At 43.4% G+C, this 23,227-nt stretch overlaps 1 protein-coding gene across 1 annotated transcript in view; it reads right to left on the reverse strand.

The window, feature by feature from the left end:
* The window catches only part of KCNT1 (potassium sodium-activated channel subfamily T member 1), a 470,292-nt gene that overhangs the window by 238,495 nt on the left and 208,570 nt on the right, over positions 1-23,227 (reverse strand). Inside the window, 2 exon segments of the mRNA XM_029613498.1 lie at positions 7,955-8,054; positions 14,217-14,296. Coding sequence (XP_029469358.1) covers positions 7,955-8,054; positions 14,217-14,296 — 180 coding nt within the window.

Consider the following 23,227-nt stretch of genomic DNA (forward strand, 5'->3'; position numbering starts at 1 on the left):
AATATTATAATATGGCATGTATTTTGATGGGGATTGCTAGCTGGATAGATGGCCAGAGTGGGAGTCATACTTTGGAGGTACAGAGACAATTTGCCTCTCCTCTCCATCTAAAATATATATTGCATGTTCCCAGGAATAAGCCCCCTCCTCTGATTTCACAATCTCTGTTGTTTCAAAATGCTAGGTGGCTATGGAAATTTCTTAGGAATTTATTGCACCTTTTCTGGGAAATTTATCCATGTTTGCCACTGACTGGTAATCCACAGTTCTTTCCAGGAGACTCCCAAGCCTTATTTAAGGGACTGGCCAATGAGGGAGTGGACTTGATACAATCTTTTCTGGATCTTAATACAGGGAAATTGAATACCTTGGATTATTGTATTGAATACCTATATATTGAGTTCCAAACATTATCTGACTTATTTCCAGATACAGAGTTAATTCGGGGGTACTTTGGGAAATGCCTGGTTTAAGTGTACTTCTGGTGCCTTTCAAAGGCTCTTACATTTAATCAATGTGGGGAAAGTATCAATGTCTAAGGCATACCAATATATTCACTCTGTTACTACTTATAATTTATTACAGTCCTTAGCTGCTGTTGGGATTTGTAGGTATGTGGGCCCTGGGCCGAGGTGAGAGATGGTACCGCCCACAGGGAGGAGCCCTATAAACCTCATCGTCGGGAGGAGAGGTCTCAGCTGATGTCAGACACAGATAGATTACTAGAGTCTTTATTAAAGAAGTAAAGTGGCACTGCTCGCAGAGCGGAGAGTGAAGGAGAACGTCACACAGGCACGGGGGTGCCACAGAGTCTTTGAAGTGGGGAATACCCAAGAAGGATACCTCAGTAGAGATGATACGACAATGGTCCGCAGAGCAGGGGACACCGATGAGAGTTCCTCACTAGAGATGATACAGTAGTGGTCCACAGACAGAGTACTCATAGTAGCGATGGTTCCAGGTGAAGCCCCGGGGAACGGGGCAGACAGCAGTCCAAAGCATAAGGCCCTCCGAGGAGCGGATAGCCAGAGACGAGGAAGGGCCCCCGAGGAGCAGGTACCTGGGACGTCTCACGCAGAAGAAGCAGGAGCTGGAACGGAAGTCCGTAATGAGCGAAGTGGATTCAGCAATGAGGGAACTCGTTGCCAAGTCATAGGCAGACAGGGCCAGCTGGCTTAAGAGTCCATGAAGATTGACGTCATCCGGATGACATGACATGCTTAAGACTGGCCTGAAAGTGCGAGCGCCTAAGGAACTCCAAGGGCAAGATGGCGGTCGGCAGCGTCCACGCCGACCAGGGAGACCCGGGAACAGGAGCGAGCAGGCCAGCGATAGCTGGCGGAGATGGCCAGTTCACCCAACGAAGTCAAAACAGGGAAACAAGAGGTGAGCAACAACGGTCGCAGCAGTCTGCAACCGACGGGCATATCAGCTGCGGTTTGGGTGAAGGGCATTCAGGATGATGATATTCTAGCGGGATTGCTATTGGTCAACAAGTCGACAGAGAGTATGATGTTACATGAAATGCAGTTTAAAATTGTCCCTAAGTTATTTTTTTCCCCTCTAAAAGGCTATAAAGTGCAAATTGCCCATCAGATACCTGTTTAAAGTGCTCCCTAGCTGGTGCCACTTTACTGCACTGCTTGTGGTCTTGTGTACAAATTCTGGAGTTTTGGCAGTCTACCCTGAAATCATTGCGTTCCCTTCTAGGAGTGCAGTTCTCCATGTCAGTGGCCTTTTGCCTGCTGTATGAGAAGGAGGATGACATTTTGGTAAATAAGTTTCAAAAATCCCTTTTAATTAAAGCCTGTTTAGTAGTGAAAAAATGTATTATGGCAAAATAGTTGGATAACGTTGGCCCCTCCGAATGTATGTGGAAAGCGAATATGATGGAATTGCTACTATTGGAACATAAATCCATTAGTCCCTAATCCCCCCCCAAAAAAGCAGGAACATTTTTCTTGCGATTTGGCAGACGTTCTTTCAGGTGTTCCCTGGGGAGGTGCAGCAATCTCTAACTCTAGTGGGGGAACGTTGTATCCCCACAATTCCTTAAGGTAACTATTAAAATTGGGACAGAGCTTTTTTTTGTTTTTTTTGCTATTGATGTCCCTGGTCTGTATTGTTATTTGTATTGTCTTGGTATAACTAGTATTATTTTTGTTGTTAACTTGAGTGGAAGCTGACTTTCACTCCTTCTCTTATGCTCATGCTGTGTGGGATTTTGTCAATAAAAATTTTGGGGAACAGTATTTAGGGGAGGGAGACTGGGTGTTTGATCTGATTTCATGGGAAATGTTTCCTTTTGATTATATTGTATTTACTTTGAATAAGCCAATAAAATTACTTACACAATAAAAAAAATATATAAGGACTCGATTAAAACAATTTCTAGCGGCACAATATACATGCACAATATACATGCTCCAGGCTGCTTTTGCCGCGTGTAGCTTGTGCATATAAATTATCTGTGGCTGGATAAAATGGACACTCGTATTGAGGCCTATTTTCCCTAAGGGCACACAGCCACGCTCAAGGGCGCCCGATGCATTTGAGTGCTAGGGATGCACAATTTTCCTTAGCATGTCCTGTTTAACACGGTAGCTCCTTTAAAAAATATAGCATTGGGTGCCCAGGAGAGGTGGATGTGCGCGCGATACGAAAATGGGTGCTCAATACAAGCGCCTGTTTTACTGCATGTGATATTGCATCGGCCCCCCTGTGCAGAGTGCTCTGAGCCATGAAACAAGATATTGATGTTCAACCAGGTAAACAAACAGAATCTAGAAGAAATTGCAAATTGTATTCTGCATGATAGCTTTTGTCACTGCATTCAACAACTCATTTTTTTTGGACCATGAAACTCAAACCTTCAATTCATGGGAAAAATTGGCACAGGGTTCACTAGTAAGAAATAGGATAATGAAAGTATTTGTTTTGCATTGAATATGACTAAGGCTTCAGCTGACATGGTGGAATTTTAATTAATACAAAGCAGAAAACTGAAATGTCTCATGTCAGATCTCTTATACATGAGGCCAGTTTAAGGAAGACAGCATTTTCGATCTTCTGCGCTGCTGCCTTGGTGTTCTTTACTTTCAGAATTGTGGAAGGAAGGAGACTGAGTTGCCATAATGCTAAGTCTGTAATGCTATATAATTACATGGACCCCAATTCTACCTACAGCACAGTAAAAAGAGAACTGAATTCCTGCATTGTGCCTTCCTATTGACCGATGTCTGCTACTTCCTGGGAAGTGCACACGGTTTAGGGAAATTGTGAATGGTTCTGAAAGTCATTTGGCAGCTCCTTTAATGTCTCCCAGCAGTAGGCAAAATGATTAGTTCTTATTGTAGAAAAGATTCACAAGTTTTTATGAAAACGAGGCATCTAGTTTTCGCTGGTGAAGGAGAATGGAGGCTAGACTGAAAATGAAATCAGAAAAAGAATGAAACAGTTTTCATTCAGCAGGATTTATTTTTTTTTTTTTTAATACCAGCAGGACACATTTGTTTCTCTTGCAGGAGACACAAATTGTTCTACCACTAGTCCAAGGAATGGGATGCCTTAATGATATTTCTTTTTCCAGTTCGTCATGTGATATATAATATCTCTCTCACTATCAAAAGACACTTTTGTTTCCTAATGAGATAACTGGTACACAAATATTGAAATTCGGCTCAACAATCTCTACAACTGTAATCTTTGTACAACTAGTTTTGAATACAAAAATATAAGTGAATTTCTTCTCAAGCAAAAGCCCTTTTAACGGAGTTTAGATCTATGGATACTGCAGATATTTCTGTGCAGGAACAGACAAAAAAAAATGTAATGGCTGCTGTAGATTTAAGCAAACTGACTAGGAAAAAAATATATTTTAAAATTAATTTTAAATGAAATATGAAAGAAGGTTTTTCTGGGGGTTTATGAATGATATATCACACATTATAAAGGGGAGGCTTTTAAAGAAATATAATGACACAGCCAATCATTGATTAATGAAATGTGGCAGGCTTTCCTTAAACCTTGTTAAGATTTTATCTCATATTCATAAGGACATAAGAATTGCCATGCTGGGTTAGCCCAAGGTCCATCGAGCCCAGCATTCTGTCTCCAATCCAGGTCACAAGTACCTGGCAGATCCCATAAAGTAGATCTAATTCCTGTTACTCACTCCCAGGGATAGCAGGAATGTAGCCTCCTAAGCGCCTATTTATGATGGAGTGTATGCCCCCTGCCTGAGAACCATAGAATCAATGGGGGGAAAGCTCAAGAGGGAGGGTGAAGAGAATCAACCTTCTGTTTTTCCATCAAGAGAGTTCAGAAAGCAGTTGCAGCTGAACTGGTCAATCAGGATGGTTCAGGGGAGGGGCCTAGGGCCCATGAAAAAGGAACCTCAGGAGACCTACTTCAGTCTCCCTCAGGTGAAGGTGACAAGGCCCCCCTGTGGAAGGAGCTTGTGAAGCAGTAAGACTGGCTGGATCAGGAATCTTGACCCTCTAAAGAAAAGAGCAAGGTTTGCTGACATTTATCTTCCTTTGAGATTTTGTTCTTCCCTTTTCTGTTTTGATTCGCTGAAGTTGTGGCCCAAGACTAAAAGACTTATAAATGCACTACCCGGTAAGACAATTGGGTGGAAAGAGCATGTTACAGCTTGGGCTTCTGGTGGCTCCACAAATAAGGGGCTGACAGTGGAGACCACGTGGAGAGGGGGTTCAAGACCCCAGTTGGGAGAACACTTGAGACTTGCCCTAGCCAAATACTAGGGGTGTGATCGATCGGTGTTGTTTTTTTGTTAAAAATCATAAATCGGGGGAGGGCGGGAAAACTGGCACACCAAAAAACCCTAAAACCCACCCCGAACCTTTAAAACAAATCCCCCACCCTCCCGAACCCCCCCCCCAAATGTTTTAAATTACCTGGGGTCCAGTGGGGGGGTCCCGACGCGATCTCCCTCTCTCTGGCCACGGCTGCGTTGAGAGAAATGGCGCCGGTGGCCCTTTGCCCTTATCATGTGACAGGGCAAAGGTAGCGCCGGCGCCATTTTGGTTCCTGGTTCCCGACGTCATGTGTCCAGGAGATCGCCCCCGGACCCCTGCTGGACCCCCAGGCACTTTTGGCCAGCTTGGGGGGGCCTCCTGACCCCCACAGACTTGCCAAAAGTCCAGCGGGGGTCCGGGAGCAACCTCCTGCATGCGGGCCGTATTGCCAATCTTCAAAATGGCGCCGGCGCTACCTACCGCCACCCGTATGACATAGTGAGGGCAAAGGTAGCGCCGGCGCCATTTTGAAGATTGGCAATATGGCCCGCATGCAGGAGGTCGCTCCCGGACCCCCGCTGGACTTTTGGCAAGTCTTGTGGGGGTCAGGTGGTCCCCCCAAGCTGGCCAAAAGTGCCTGGGGGTCCAGCGGGGGTCCGGGGGCGATCTCCTGGACGCGTGACGTCGGGAACCAGGAACCAAAATGGCGCCGGCGCTACCTTTGCCCTGTCACATGATAAGGGTAAAGGGCCACCGGCGCCATTTCTCTCAATGCAGCTGTAGCCAGAGAGAGGGAGATCGCGTCGGGACCCCCCCCACTGGACCCCAGGTAATTTAAAACATTTTGGGGGGGTTCGTGAGGGTGGGGGATTTTTTTAAAGGTTCGGGGTGGGTTTTAGGGGTTTTTTTGGTGTGCCAGTTTTCCCGCGCCCTATTTAACGATACAAAACAAATGCCCCTGACGATAAATCGGGGGCATTTGTATTGTATCGTGCACTCTAACGATTTTGGACGATTTTAAAATTATCTGACGATAATTTTAATCGTTCAAAAACGATTCACATCCCTACCAAATACATTATTATCTGGGGTCACAGGAGTACATCACACTGTTTTTAAAGTATTTACATTAAGTCCTGCTCATTCTTCTTTTTTCCTGAATCACCAACAAAATATTAAAGGCTGAATTTTCAAACAGCCACGTGCATAAAAATCGGAACTTGCTCGCGTGACTGGGCCTTGCATGCACCATGCACATTTTCAAAAGGGTCTGGTCACCCCTGAAAAAGGGGTGGGCCGGGGGATGTGATCTGGGTGGGGTGGGGTGGGGAGGGATGGGGCGGGACGGAGGCCAGCCAGGACAGGGGGCCACTAGCTGCTGTCCCGGGGAAGCATGTGCCGGCAGCTGGCTGGTGCTCGCAAATTAGTTCTGCTCGGGAGAAGCAGTAAGTGGCAATATGAAACATTTTCGGGTAGGTAGATAGGGGTTGGGGTCAGGGTGGAGAGGGGAAAAGGAAGGAAGGTTAGGCAGGGGGGTAGGGAATTTCCCTCCCTGTCTGCTTCTTAATTGGAGCTGTCTGGGAGGGAACTGGGGAAGGCCCAATTGCATCGCCGCACATAATTTACTAATTCCCCCACCCGCACGTGCTGCCCGCTCATGCGTGTGCGGATTTTAAAATCTGGCACACATGTTATGAAATTAGCACCCCCATGAGCATACGCCAGGACACGCCCGCTCCTTTTAAAATCTATCCCTAAGGAAGGAAACATAGGCAATTAGCATAGCCAGACTGTACTGGTGGCTTTGACCCAGTCTCTCTCTCTCCCTCACCCCCCCACACACACTCCAATAAAGTACTCAGAGACATGATGTATTTTTACAAATAACGGTATACAAAATTTTTTAAATAAATAAATAAATGTAATGGATTAACAAAAAGCCGCAGTTTATTAACAAACCAGCATAACATGTTTGACAACCTGAGCCCATTCAAAAACTCAACCAAAGGAAACAAATCCACCACCCTCACCCAGCGTTGAAGCCTCAGCCGCCAAGACCCAGAAAATCTCTGCCACGTCCCAACAGGAAAGGCCCTGCCCAGCGAGCTGACTGTCCCTGGATTGGATCATACAGGCTTCTGGCTCCCACCATGCCCACGCAACTTTCTACCCCGTGCAACACATAATATTAAGCACCTTTGCTTAGTTAGCAAAGGTGCTCGGGTTACACCTGTTGTGATGCACTACATCAAACAAAAAATAAAAACTAGGACAACAAGGGAGGGTGGACGGGAGACACCACCAACGAATGTGAGACGCACGCCTCCATTCCCCTATAAGAGGGGTCACTAACCAGGCCCTCTATAGCTGATCAACACGGAAACGGACCAACCAGGGTCGACTCTACATAACTTTAAAAAAAATAACTCCCATGAGGATCAGCTGCAGAGCATGGGGAAGGGGGGAGGAGAGACCAGATTTAAAACATCTAAGAGGGTGGAAGGTAGGAGAGCGGGAGAAGGAGGCAGAAGGATATGGCCAAATTCCAAGGAAATTGTCCTGGTGGTAAACAGCATCCTCCCAGCACCTTGGCTCCGTGAACTACAGGGAGAGAGGATGGAACCTGCGCCATCTGTTGCCATGATAAGTCGGCCAGGCAAGGCTCCACATGCCTGACCATATACTTAGATTGTAAGCCCTGCCTGGAGCAGGAATCTTCCCTACTGAACTTGAACTATATCTCACCTTGAGGCCAGGTTTGGAAAGGCAGGTAATTAAATCCAGTTCCAACTTTTGCCACTGTCATTCGTAACTCTGTAGCCCAAAAGTTTTTTTTGTCTCTAGTTTCCTGTGTACACCCAAACAACCTTTCATGCATCGAAAGCCCGGATGTATTATCTAATGTTCAGTTGGTGCTAAATCTTCACAGCCTTGTGTGCGTCCAACTATTCCCTGAGCACAGCAAGCATAAAATACCTTTCCTCGCAAGGAATTGAGGAACTCAATGTAAGGAAATGAAGGAACAAACTGTAGTTGCCAATCTGGGAGAATCTTCATTTAGTGCAAGTGACTACAGTTCTTTAGCATTGACCTACAGTAACTATAAGCCTGTACCGCTGTAACTTGAGAAGAAATACCATTAACATTTACTGCAAAGTAGACAATGTGATTGCTGACGAATTGTTTGAACTCACCATCCTATTCCTTCAGTTGGATCATCGAGCAAGACACGCAACATATATAAAAGGCAAGAGAGCACCTTTAGGGAAAAGTTGAACAGCCGTATTCTTAGACCTAGAATAAATGCAGAACTTATGTATTTATGACACAAAAAGAAACTCTTCCATTTTAAACCTTAAGCAAAATCTCTAAGAAACAATAAATGTCACAAAGTGGCTGAAGGATCTGGTAGTGAGAAAGTATAGCGTTGAGCTACTGAAGCTAAACTCAGAGGATATTTCTTGATATTCCAATGCCTTTGAATAAGCTAATGGACTCCCTTTGGCAGGCAGGTACTTTAGGAGACAAAAGCTGATACACTTTGACTTCTGGATGCTTACAAACTGCTCGTGCATGCACAATAGAATTAGCAAAGCATAAGACCAAGAAGCTCTGATAAGGTTTCACCATGTAGATTTACAAGCAAGTTTTGTCTGCAGGTAACATACAATATCAGCACCTAGATATGATCTCCTGTGGTTTGATACTGAATGATGAAATGGATGGATGTTCCTCCTTTTTTGTTTTTCACCAACCTCCCTCTGCAACCAGGTAACAAATGAAATGATTGCAAACAAATGGCAGAAAAAGAGAAAAGTTAAAACGTCCTAATAATGGGGAAATCATTTCAGCTAAGAGAGAGCCTGAAGGGGTAACAGCTGTTCAATATGAAACTTGGACTATTTAAACTGTAGCTTAGTTACTAGGAAATGACAACAGTAATATTATTGCATACAGTACTGGTCCCGAGAGGCTGCACTGGAAATCTGCCTAGATATGTAATCTCACCAAGGTTTATCAACCCCACTGTACCATAACTGAACTAAAGGAATCTGTACCATAATTAAATAAAACACTACAGTGAGAAAAAAAACTCAGTTCAATGCAGTTTACATGTGCAATGGCTGCAAAGAAACATTGATTTTTGTAAAACAAATCTTCCATTTAGGGACTGATTCTTTAAGATTTTTCTCCCAGTCTGTGTCTATGTGAAAAGACCTTGATAAATCAGTCCTTTAAAGTGTACACCCTTCCTCGTAGATGTGTGTGAAATCAATGGCACCTTCTTCACACAAGTGCTGCCTATCAGGGTTGTGCATGTAAAAATTTTTTTTTCTTTTTCTATTTATTTCAGGGGTGTTTTGTTTCATTTCAATTGTTTTTTTTAGTGTGTGCTAAATATTTTTAGTGAATGCTAATTCAATTTAGCATTCATTATAACATTTAGCACATGCTAAAACAGGAATGAAACAGCATTTTGTTGTCTTTTGTGTCATTCTGGATGGGAAACACAAAACAAAATAACAGAATGTCATTCTTCCTTGTTTTAAAATTACAGTATCTCAATGCTATCCACTTGTAAGCTTGCAGCAGACAGCCAGTTATCAAAGTATGTTCCATGTTCACTTTTAGTCAACCAAGTACAAGTCAGATTCACTTTTAGCCTACCAATTATGTGCTGCATTCACTTTTAGCCAACCACGATCCTTGTTCATGCTTAACCAATTACATGCCTTGTTAACATTTAGTCAAATAACTATGCTGTTAGCCCATCAATTAGGATCCCATGTTGGTGAATTAAGAGTTTTTCAACATTTTTCTTGTGAAAAAGAATGAAAAATAAGTTTGAAATAAAATCCTGGTTTAGCATACAGATTGTCAGGGTGTACTAAGATGATAGGACAAAAGTTTCCTCTAAATTAGGATTCCATTCTCCAGATGTACTAAAGGGTTTTTCCCCCCCGCACTAGAATGCCAAAGTTTTGTGCAAGTCACGCTTTTTCTGTGTAAACCAGGGGATTTTAAAAGGGGCACGCACTGATGCAATTCCCAGTTTTCCAGTTCATCCCCAGGTCACCCTTCCAACCCCCCCCCCTCTAATTTAATAGCCTTCACGTCCACCAGTTAGCCCTGACCCTTTAAACCCCGCAGATCTGCCTAGTTTTCTTCAAATTTTGACTTACACGTCATCCATAGCAGAAGCAAAGTTACGTGGCAGGGGACCTGGGCGCATGCTAGTTCGCATCTTTATTTATGCGCACATCCCTGGTTCACACCCCAAAACGCCCAGACCATGCCCCACCCCTTTTTGAAAACCTTCGAGATTTGCGTACTGCAGGAGATAGACACCTATCTCAGCAGCTTTTAAAATTCTCTCGGCGTGCGCAAGCCCAACATATTCGCGCATCCCCTAATTAATGCGCACGCCGGACTTTTAAAATTCACCTCGTTATCTATAGGGATGGAATGCAGTGCTTTTAGAGGGTAATTTTCAAGCCCATTTCCATGCATAAAACCTGGTTTTATGTGTATTAATGGCCTTTTTAAAATTATGTGGCGGTGTGCACGTGGAAAAGTACACGCAAAAGCTATTTTGCACCTAACTTTCGCGCTCACTACAAAAAGGAGTTCCGGGGATGGAGTTGAGATGGGGACGTGATTTATGTGCATACTTTCTATTTCCCAAAGTATGTGCATAAGTATACACGCACAAAGTTACACCACTCTGGAGCATGAGTAACTGTGTGTACGTCAGCGCTGGTGCCGCGCACACCGGCACATCTTTAAAGCAGATCTATGCACATACATCCACTTTGTAAATTTGGGCTAAATTCTGCGGGTAAAAAATACTCTTTAAAATTAGCCTCATTATGTACTACAAATAGACGGAAAGAAAAGCAGACAGCATTCATGAAAGGACTAGAAACTTCAGTTGCAGCTAAAGACCAGAAGATGGCACTACTTTTCCAATTCCATAGCACTATGTTTTAAAATGCATGCTAGGTTAAAGCAAGGAATAAAGTAATAGGTGATGAAAAAGGGGGTTTTTTGGAGGTTTTTTTTTTTTTTACTAATTACATGTGACATGTTGTTAAGTCTTTCATTTCAATTTTAAGGGCTAAAATATGGCAATATAATAAAACAGAGTACTTTGAGAAAATGTATACAGTAGGTTAGGACTGAGACCATTCTGGATAATGGATTTTTTTCTGTACAATTCTAGTTGCCACATCTCGAAAAAGATATAGTTGTGATGGAGAAGGTACAGAGAAGGGCAATCAAAATGATAAAGGGGATGAAACAGCTCCCCTATGAGGAAAGATTAAAGAGGTTAGGACTGTTAAGCTTAGAGAAGAGATGGCTAAGAGGGGATATGATAATGGTCTTTAAAATCATGAGAGGTCTAGAACGGGTAGATGCAAACCTGTTATTTACTTTTTCGGATAATGGAAGGACTAGGGGGCACTCCATGAAGTTAGCAATTAGCACATTTAAAACTAATCAGAGAAAATTCTTTTTCACTCAACACACGATTAAACTCTGGAATTTGTTGCCAGGGGATGTGTTTAGTGCAGTTAGTGTAGCTGGGTTTAAAAAAAGGTTTGGATATGTTCTTGGAGGAGAAGTCCTTTACCTGCTATTAATCAAGTTATCTTAGAAAATAGCCACTGCTATTATTAGCATCAGCAGCATGGGATATACTTAGCTTTTGGGTACTTGCCAGGTGCTTGTGACTTGGTTTGTCCTCTGTTGGAAACAGGATCCTGACTTGATGGACCCTTGGTCTGACCCAGTATGGCAATTTTTTATGTTCCTCTGTTCCAATCTAAGACTTTTCTATATTGTGAGTTCTTCCAGATAACAGATCATATATATGCCATTATAAGTGACTTTGGGGAAGAGTTTGCAGATGATATGAACATTTGCAACAGAGTAGATATGCCAAAGGAAGTAAATAAGATGAAAGATGAATTTTAAGAATTGGAAAAATGGTCAAAGATATGGCAACTATACTTTCATCCACGAAAAATGCAAAATCAAGATTTTGAGATGCAGAAATTCAAGAGCCAAATGCCTTTTTGGAGGTGAAGGCATAGTACTCGCCAAATGAAGGAGACCTTGTGGTCATCTTCTCTGAATTCCTCAAGGTAGCAAGTCAGTATGGCAAAGCAATTGGGAAAATTAATAGTTCTCTTTGGCCTGGATTTTCAAAAGCCTATGCGCGTAAATGGGCTTACGCTCACCGGGTCTATTTTAAAAAGGCCCGGCCATGCACGTAAAACCCCGAGATGTGAGTAAGTCCCAGGGCTTCGAAAAAGGTGCAGGGAGGGGGGTGGGGCGGGGTCAGAGGCTTCCGGTACAGCGGCCATTTGCCTGTGCCAGGGCATCGCATGCTGGCAGGGTGCCGGCGCACACAACCTGCGCCTGCCCCAAGGTAGGTGCAGAAGGTAGGATAAAGGTCGGGGCGGGGGGGGGGTCTAGGTTAGGGCTAGGGGGCGGGTAGGTTAGGGGAAGGGGAAGGGAGATTAGTGAAGGGGGTTGGGATATTCGAAATCGGAGTGGCCTGGAAGGGAATGGGGGAAGGCCATGGGTGTCGGCTCCCGCAAGTTGCACTAATGTGCACCCCCTTGCGCACACCGACCCCCGATTTTATAACACGCGCACACTTGCGCGTGCATGTTATATGATCGGGCGTCCATGTGTGTGCGTCGGGTAGGGCGCACACATGGACGCACGTGCACTTGTCTTAAAATCTACCCCTTTGTGCACCCAAGAATACTATCACTAGTAGAAAGAGGGAAGTAATATCCTCTTTGCAGATTTTGAGTGAGACCTCAGCTTCAGAACTGTGTTTAGTTATGGAGACCACATCTACAGAAGGACATTAACAAGGAAAAGTCAATTCAAAGGTGGTCACCAAAATGGTGAATGGACTACACTACAAGCCATACGCAGAGAGAGTGAAAGAGCTAAAGATGCACGCTCTAGAAGAAAGAAAAGGAAAGGGGAGATACAATATAAGCATTCAAATATCTAGTAGTCTTCAATCAAGTACCAGAAGGAAGCATTTTCCATAGAATGAAAAGCTCAAAGATAAGTAGTCATCATCTGAATGCGAAAGGAGGGAAACTCAGAAGGAATGTGAGGTAATACCAGTGGTCATTTTGTAAGAAATAAGGTTCTGGGCTGTGCTGACTTCCTCTTTGCCACCCATCCCCCTGGCCCAGACCTTCTTGCTCCTCCTCCTCTTTCTGACTTTCCTTTCCACAGGGGTGGAGATGGAGTGAGCAGCAGCATCCTTCCCTGGCAGATGATAGGATGAGGCCCACCAGATGCCACAGGACAGAAGCGGCCAGGTGGGTGCGCGCAGGAGCTTCCTTTATCAGAGGCTGGGGGGGGGGGGGGGGGATGGGCTCCGTCAGAGCACAGGACAGGTGGATAGTGGCCTGATCTCTGCCAGCTGTTCCATCCCCATACAGCCAGTATTTTTGAAACTTGTAGGCTAGGTGCCGGCACTTCCTGGCTTCCAATCCTGTGAGATTAGCAGCCAGGAAGAACCGGCATCCTGCCCCTCGCTCCGCCACCTCCCGCCCCTCTGAAATTTTAAAGAATTCTTTGGTGCTAAGCTTGAGCACCATTCTTCAGAGCCTTGAACTGGGGCACATTCATGAAAAGCCAATTTGCCACAGTTCAAAAACTTCTGGGTCAATGACCCAGCAGAAGATCACCACTGAGTAATATTTTTCCACTGAGAGATTAGTGAACAGGTACTTTTGTACCCCTGTACCCTTAGCCAATTTTCAGGGAAAAATTACTGGGGTTAGTTTCTTCCTGGAAATTGGCTTAAAGTACATGAATACAAAATTACCTGCCTACTTTGCTCCTGCTGTTTGGGCAACTGAGATTCTGGGGGAGAAACTACATGCATGTGTAATTGAAAATCCAGTTACACTCTGTTTTCACCCCCCTCAAGCTCACCCCTGGGAATGCCTACACACAAAGTAGCTACATCTAGCCTTGCTGTGCAACTTCATGGCGATATTTAGATATTCTGGCTGGGACAATAGAGTTAAGCCCCCAACCCCATCAGATCCTTTTTTTTTAAATTGTACTCCACACTCCTTGCCAAAAAGGACAGGCTGAGCCCATCCTGGTTACCCCCCCCCCCCCCCCCACTGCAGACATGGATTTGTATTCCAGCTTAGGGACATCCAGGACTGTAAAACCAGGCCTGCATTTTCCTGTCACGCAAAAGAAACCCCAAACTGAATCAGCTGTCATTCACCGTCCATGGAGTCCTCTGGTAATCCATAGAAACTGAAGCAAAGAACGCACAATAAAGGGTTCAGGGTTTTGTTTTGTTTTTTCTCAAAGAGAAAGAAATACCGGTATTTTCATTCAAACCGAACACAAATCCGCACGCATCATCTGCAATATCTGGGCTTAAGCACTTACTTGATCTTTGGTTTTTGATGAAGAAAAGCTTGAGACGCTCTTTGAAGGTGTTCTCATTTACATAGAATTCTACTTGTACCCTAAAAAACCCAAAGAAAAAAAGATTCAGGTGTTACGTTCTTCACAAACCTCTAAAAAGAACACATTGGATGTTATTTTCTTGTCTTCAAGCTGTACATCACGATTCCCTGATTCACTTTCTACAAAATTGCGCTTTGCCAGTAGACAGAACATGCTGAGAGAAATCAGAGGACATTTTGCCCTCTATCACCAACCTCTGGTAGGCCATTTAACTAGTAACACAGTAGCAGAGTAACATGGGGGTTACTTTTAGAAAAAAGGTCAGTATCTATATTTTTCCAGCTTTATTTAGGCACTTGAGTTTTCAACTGAAAATTCACTTACATTTAAGGTCCTGAATTTAGGCCTGCAATTCATTTGTTTAGATTTAGGAGTCTACATTAGGTACCTAGTGCTGAAATCCATACTAAGTGCCTTTAACCTCTTGCTCTCACTCTACCCTTGCAGCCACCCACGTTTTAGTCACATAAATTTAGCTGCCTAGTATAACAAGGCTTTAAATGCAGGTGCTTGATCCTAGCTAATTCTCAAAGGGATCAATTTAGGCATTAAGTTCCCAGAGTCAGCCATCATCTATTATGTTTTTATGTTGACACTCTAGCAACAAAGTAGAGGATCGCAAAAAAAGACCAACCGACCCATTTTGTCTGTCCCATTTTTTTCTCAGCCCCACTGCCAAGGATGTATCCCAGTTGCCCGCCACAGATGAAACAGAGTAAAGTCGGTGGCAAGTGCATGGGGGCTATAGCATGAAAACTACAACCAAAAGCGTTATCCCATTAAGTCCCCTGGACAGAAATTATTGACTAATGCTTCCTTGGGAATGAAATCTAATGTTGCTTTAAGTGCTTTCTAACTTAGCTGAATAAAATAATTGCTCACTGGGGAAGGCTCGTAATGCCGCTGCCTGAGCTGTACCCGTTATGTGGATTAAACTCTGTGGAGGTCACCAGTATCTCAGGTCTCGCAACTTGCCACCTTTCCGCAGCAATGAATTCAACCAGAAAATGCCCAGAACCTACACTTTAAACCAGTTAGCAAGAGCTTCTTTGCATTTGGCATTATTGGCTTATTGTGCCAAGGTAACCAATCCAATTAATGCTGCATCTGGCTTGGAACTCCTAGAGAAGACTCTGCCTTCCCGGCTCGTGTGTCCCTGTGCTGTGTGCAGTGCCATCGTGTTTAATGAATTTAGGGTTATTCAGGGTCATTCCATGGCTAGTAACATCCTAGGAAGAAATAACACTGTTACTCCTGTCACTTCAGGCAGTATAATCTGTACCCGTAGTGGCTGCTGTGCATAAGGTAAAACAGTCGCACAGGCTATATTTCATCACAGAGATGTTTTTGGCACAGAGCTCTTGCCCATGCTTAGGCTTCCACACACTCTGCTCATTCTCAGCACAAGCTCGTACACACAGGGAGGAGTGGAAGCACATGGACCACTGCTCTCAAACCAGAAATGACTGCTTCAACCAAGACTACTTTTCGGTAGCCAGTTTCATTTCATCAGCCATAGCCTGATCTCTTTTTCAGGTCCATGAAGAATTTGGCAATTCTTAGCATTATTCTTAGGACAGAAGGTCAGATTTTTTAGAGCATTTGCTTTTAATATTTCGTTAATGGTCTGAAAGATCCTGAGCTACCAACATTAACAATACTTTGGGGACAAAAAGGTGAAGAACAAAATTTTACATTGCAAAAAACATCAGACCTGGCTTAGTCTCGGTCAAATCTATTCCAGATCAATTTGTAATTTCCAGGCTGACTTGGATAAGGCTAATGGGTCAAGTTATGTCAGGACATGATCTAAGTCACAACTGTCTAGCATATCTTTAATTGTATGGAATCACTGCTTATTCTAGCTAACTAGCTAGCCAAAGACATTCAGACTTGTTAAACTATGGCTCAACAGGTCATCCAGCATTATATCTGAAATAGTCTGTGTGTCCTTTTTACCTCTACATCAGCTTCAGAAGTGTGGTTTAATGCATTTGCCCTGTATCTTCTGCAGTCCACTTTACAAAGTTTTACATTTGAACAATTTGTAATGTCCTTAGATTGTCACTAGAGTAAGATTTATGAGGGGGACAATATTAAAATGCCTGCACTAGTTGAATTTTACTTGCAACTAAACTGTAGATCCATTTAGAAGGGGGGCATGCCAAAGCTGGATATTATAAATCTGTTACTGTCAGTGATATGTTACTAATTTCCTATCAAAGGGCTCTTCTCATCTCTGCTCCACTTGGCAAGATGTTCTTTGATATCAGAAAATAATTTAGGAAAGGACTCCCAGGTGCCCCGTCCTGCACATCGCTAGCTAATATTGTCTCCATTCTGCATGGCAATTGCACAGAATTAAAGTGAAATTATTTTTAATAGCTTTTATGAAGGCCAACACAATATCTTGGTCTGCAGCACTGCACAGTACATTCAGACAGGAGGCTTTTGTGCTGGGAATGACCTTACAGTTCTTGTTGTTCATGTTGGTCTTGACTTCATTTGTTGCAACACCACATAAAACCGTCTAGACTTAATGAACCATGCATTCTGTAATGTCAATGCTGTTTTACAGGAAATATGTGAAATCACCAGTGGCTAGCATTCTAATGTTGAAGGTAAATTAGACAATATATACCTGACAAACAAGCTTAACTCACTCACATAGTCTATTATATTATATTGTTACCGTCTATGATGGCACATGATTAATTTGTAATCTATACCACTCATATCTCATTATCGTGCCTTTTGTAAACCGTTGTGATGGTTATTTAACTTAACGACGGTATAGAAGAGTTTTTAAATAAATAAATAAATAAATAAACGTATGTAACTACCTGAGTTGATCTTCTTAAAATTATGCACCTGTTCTTTATATAGATCCCAGGAACATATGCTGCACAATTATTTGAGGCATTAAATGGTTATTTTTGTTTTGTGCAAATAACATAAATCTGACACAATGATAACTTTTCAGAAGGAATGGGTTGTACTTTAAGGTTGACGATTCTCATAGCACATCTACAGTATTCCAACCTTATAACCGATCTGAACTTCTTTGGGGCTGAGCGCGCTTTGAAAACTTGTATCTGGCTTCAGAGAAACCCTGATTAGTTTGACCTTAGAAGAGGCATCCAGTGCTTTTCGAGTTGCTGTGTATTCAAGCATCCCATGTAAATAAAAGGAGAAAAGTTCAACAATGGAAGAGAGAAGAAAACTCTCAACTCCATAGATTCTCCCTGTCCTCCCATGGTTATGAACTGAGTAGGGGATCTTGCACACTCGACTGCCCAAGAAAGAAGAGTACAAATAAGGAAGATGATAAAAGCTGTCCTAGATAAGGAGGGAGATCTAACAAATTGTCACACTCTATCATTCTGGGATCTATCCTTAACAGTGTGGACAGGAATAACTGGGCAGACTGGATAGGCTATGTAGCCTTTTTCTGCCATCATCTACTGAGTTACTTTGTAAAAACTAAGGTATTATTTCTGCAACATGAGACAAATCAGCAGTGAGCTCACGAAAATGTGCAAGATACGGTGGCCAAACTAAAAGGTCCCATTAAATATTTTTAAATGATTTCATATCCTTGAGGAAATGGTGCAAAGTATGATTCTCAGGTCGCAGGCTCCTTCCCTCCTGCATTCTTGGTATGTTCACTGTTTATGCATTTCTATAGAGCAACACTTGTTAAAACTGTATCTGTCTTAATTCTGGACGCAGCCACTCTGCTTGAGCTCCAGGATCTGATCTGAAAAGTTCTTGCAGGACGGCCAGTGCTGAATGAGTTAATGATAGACTTGGTACAGAAAACAACTTCAGAAGAATAAAAACCGGAAGACTCTAAATTCAGACATTTACCTCGGAAAATTAGCAAAACTGGCAGTCTTAAAATAATCAACATAGGGCCACCAAGAAAGCCCTCACAGGTAAAATTAAACAAACACAAACTAGAAACAAGAAGAAAACATCTTCATGCCCACCAAGCAATCTATAAGAATCAGTGTATGCTATAGTGAAGTGCTGCACAGCCTTCAGATGGGAAGAATAACTAGGATGTTAAAAGTTGTAGTTCTGCATGCTTGCAAGGTTTTGCACAGGTGCAACATTTCCAGCTGTTCTCTCGGCTCCTATACGGCTTTATAACAGAGATGGTCAAGTGGGTCGGAAAGGGGTTACAATGCTGCAAAAGATCAAAGAGTTCCTGGCACACGAGACCCCACAAATACAGAGAATAAAATGCATGTATGCTATGAATAAACTGTTTTTTTCCAAGGAGTACACAGGCTATAATGCTCCATTTGAGCAGGGAAACCTTTCCATATGCAAACAACTGCGGGCCGTGACTTACAGTGTTGCCATATAGCTCCATATTCAGCGGTCCAGGCTAAGCCAGTCCTGGTGTTACCCCTTTGCTTGCATGGAGTTAGAGTCCTAATTTTCCTAAAAATAACACTGGGCAACAATGAAAGTGTTACTGACCTAAAAAGGTCCTACTCTGTAGTATCTTGATGTGCTGAACACGAATATGACCATGAAAAGTTTTTATTGCCTCTCGTTTTGAAGATATTTAATATAGTTCACTTTCTATGTTTAGTCGTGTAAATTTATCCAGTAGGACTGTAACAACATCCTAAATAAGCCTAGAATGATGTAATATTGCATCATATTGCATAATACCATCATGCACACATCATCCAGAGTTTATTACATCATTTTCTGATGCAATGCAGTTCTACTGCCATGCTGCTGCTGAGTAAGCTGACGTCAGCAGTGTACTATATGAAGCCCAGTCAGAAAGGGTGAGCATTTGAAATATTCATGCTGGCTGACTACTGCTGGACACTCCGCAGAGATGCTCCCGAACAGGTGTACAAGAGACAAGCAAAGAAATCTAAGACGTAGTCTATGACTTCATTTTTCAAATGGTATTAACCGTAGGTCTCCTACTATTGGCATACAGTTCAAGATGTAATTATATTATTGCATATTACAAAATAACTAGAGCCAATTTTGCATTTTTATAGTCACATTCGTGTTTAGCACATGGAAATTTAAAAGAATTGACTAATTTCATTTCCGTAACATGACTTTTGTGAAAATTTGTTGCCCAGTGTAACAGAACTGCAACTCTATGCCTGCAGCACGGTAAAACTAGCTCATTAGACCCCCTGCACGTACAGCTGCAATGTAAGCCTCCCTAATGACTCACAAATTGTTATGAAACCACACTGCTTCTGCTGGAATCCCTGGTGCTCCACAAATTTGTTTTTTTAGTGGACAGCAGGTCAAGATACAGTGGTTACGTCACTTACTGTATTACATGTTCAGGATGTTAACATCTATGATCCTAGCGGGCTTTTCGGAATCCGTCAAGGCAGAAGGAACTCACTAATCGAAACTCAGAAGCAATTACTGTATTCAATAAACAGTTTTCTCCGTAGGAACAGAGTAGGGAAAACCCCTGAATAAGGCCAAAGCATTGTGAAACAGTTGCTTTGATGCACTAAAAATGACGCCTTATCGCTTGCAGTACATAAAGCCGTACACAAAAGGCGGCACAACTCACATAATGATGGTTATGAATTGTTTCCAGAGTCTGACTTCTAGAGCTATTAATCTCTGCCAGTATACATCCTTCACATCATAAATTGCACTGCGGCTGCTACTGCTCCCACAGTTGCCTACAAGAGCTGGTACTTTGTCTTTATTAGACTGTATGGCTGCTAAGCAGAGCTGGAATAGACCCTACCTGCTCCCTAACAACACTTACCATACCTTGCACAGCTGTATTGTTGTACTGGCACAGAGCCACTGCAACGCACAGTCTAGCCGTGAAATTAATTTACCAAAACCAGAAGAACTGGAAAGGAGACGGCTGGGTTTCCTTGCAGGCTGTAGTGCTTTTTTTTTTTTGAGCCAATACAGAAATACTTCATAGTCCACATCTGAAGAAAGGATCTACATAGTTTCAAAGGTTCAGGTATGATATTCTCTCTGGAAAATTCTCAGGTAGACCCAAGAAAAGACATTACAACCTGCAAAGCATCCAATTTTTCCAGGACCAATATGGCTCCTGCACCAAAAGAGACTCAGGAAATTCTTAAGATTCTTCAGACAAACTGGATAAGTACAAAAAAACTTCTTCCACTGTAGGAAAACAGGCAAAGCAGAAGGTGAAATTTAGTCATTACCTACTAGCCTGACACAATGTGGGCAGTGGAAAGGCTGCGTCTAACCCCCACCCACCCTTCCCAATTCATTGCAGTCTCACACAACTTCTTCCGATAATAATTTATTGTTGGACAATAAATGGCCGCAGCCCATCAATACAATTAACCAGCAATAAATAACACAACAACAGCATTATCATAAATAGTAAAACAACTTAACAACACCCCCCGCTTCTAAGTACCAAGCATGTAAATCCGCTGAGGCGCCCGGCACCCTCCCCGGCCATAGAAGCCGGGCAGCTGCCACTTACACCTGGCCGTTAAAGCCATAGCGTCGTTAACGGCGACCCGACTGTAGAAGTCGGGTCGTTTGGTCTAAGCGCCTCAGCATTCCCCTCGTCCTCCCTCTTGGCCATTGAAGTGTCGAGGGACTGCGCCGGATCTGTTAGGCCGCTTGCCCAGTCCGAGCTGCCTGCTCGATCCTCCTAAATGCGGGGGGGGGGGGGGGGGTCGCTTCCGCCAGTCACCACGCCACGCAACGCCAAGGGCTGAGACAGGACCTAACGTTTCGACCCTCTACTCTAGCTACCCTGTCCTGAATGGGAGGGTAGGAGGGGACGAAGCCGCTCCGACGGTGCCTGGCCGAAAAGGGGGCCACCCACGCTGGAGCTCTCCTTTTCACCAGGCACCGCTCCCACCCCCACCCCGGGCCCTCCCCTAAGACTGCCCACCTTGCCTTCCACGCCCCCATTGTGCCCTGCTCCCCTAACAGATTTGCGGGCTCTTTATTGCTAATGCCATACGGGTGGATCAGTCTGCTGCAGAAGAAAGCAATCACTTATCTTCACAGGTTTCATAATCCTGGCATGGCTGGCTGAACACTCACCCTTCGAAGGTAAACACAGCAAGTGCCAGCTGTTTATGTGGTTTGGATTGGAGAACTTAAGATGTTACATAATTAGAATTATTGCCATACACCCACTATGGCTTGTTTTAACATGCACTGCAACTGGTCGAAGACTGACTATATGGAAATACTGCCCTAAAAGAAAACATTTCCAGATTTCTGTAACACACAGAAGCTTAGTAATGCCAACAGAGCTGTCTGACAAAGAGTTCCAATTACAGCTACTATTATCCTTAAAGACAATTGTACTAGAAAGCAGTAAAGGTTACTTTTGAAAAGCACTGATTACGCAGAGAGGCTCTAGTTTAATTTAAAAAAAAAAAAGTCTCAGATTGGTTTAATTAAAAAAAAAACAAAAAACAGAAAAGTTACAGAAACATTCCAAAAAACATAAAAAGCAGAACAAGAGGACACTCGAACAAAATGATGGAAAGCTGACAATGAAAAATAAAAATATGAAATGGTGAGGGGAATGGGTAAATCTATTTATTTATTTAAAAGCAATTTGTTATCCGCATGCATCCATTTTGTTCGCAGCAGATTACAGTGAAGATACATAGTTAAAAACACCATGATGAAAATAAACCGACAATATAAATAAAGATATATACAGTAGCCTAGTACGATTTGAGGTAAAGTGTTGGTATGGACTGTTAAGGGGCTAAGGGAGGTTATGGGAGTTTGGGAAGAGGAGCACTCATTGAGAAAGAAAAGGAAGATCCCACCCCCTGTGGGAGGCCATTTCTCCCCAAAAATGAATGTTTGAAAATCATAACCCAATCACTTGGCCCTGCTCCAAAAACTAGCCCCTCTCCTTTGTTAAAAAATTACCCCCCAGGCTGGCCCTCACACAGCTTATTATATCCCACCCTCTCCCCCCCAGTCTCACTAAATCCTGCATGGTGGTCTAGTGGTGGCACAGGAGTGACCCCTCTGCTTCCAGACCCGACTGGTGCCATTTTCCAAAATGGTGCTGGCCGGTCCTTTGCCCTATCATGTTACAGGGGCTATCCAATCGTACTGGTAGCCCCTATCACATGATTGAGGCAAAGGGTAGCTGGCACCATTTTTCAAAATGGTGGCCACCGGGTCTGGGAGTGGATGGGGTCAATCCCAGGCCCCCACTAGATCATCAGGCAGAATTTGGTGAGTCTGGTTGAGAGGGTGGGCAGTGGGGAGGCCTGCTCCTGGGGGGGGGGGGGGTGTTAACAAATGAGATGTGCTGAAAGTTGGGAATGGGGCCTGAGACCAAGTTTGTGATTTTGAAAGTACTTTTTCCTGGGGAAATGGCCACCTCCAGGGGCAGCAAAGAGATGGGACAGGAGTTCTCCAGAGAGCTGCAAGTTACACTGTTAGTCAGAGGTAGTATTGTGCATTGTTTGCAGATGGTGCGCACAAAAAAATGATAGAAAAAAGTACAACATTTTGTTTGATGCTTGCGGCTTAATTCTACAATCACAGCCCGCAAAGACTGTATCTCCCTTGTTTTCTTCCTCTTGATATAGGTTCCCCTTGAGATGAGTACCCCCCTAATATACGCCTTGAACGCTTCCCACACCACAGGAGGTTCCATACCTTTGTCATCATTTCGAAGGAAAAAATCTTTATAATTTCTAGTATAAGGGTTTGATTGAACTCTTTATCTAATAATAAGGACTCATTAAGTCGCCAAAATCGTGTTCCGCTGTCATAGGCGACAAAGTTTACAGACATAGTAATAAGGGCATGGTCTGACCACGCTATAGGTATTATATCTACGTTGACGACTTTGTGGGAAAACCCCTTGTCTACTAAGTAGTAGTCAATCCTGGAGTATGATTTGTGAGTGGGAGAATAATAGG

This window comes from Rhinatrema bivittatum, chromosome 8 (genome assembly GCF_901001135.1).
Source record: "Rhinatrema bivittatum chromosome 8, aRhiBiv1.1, whole genome shotgun sequence".
NCBI classification, from domain to species: Eukaryota; Metazoa; Chordata; class Amphibia; order Gymnophiona; family Rhinatrematidae; genus Rhinatrema; species Rhinatrema bivittatum.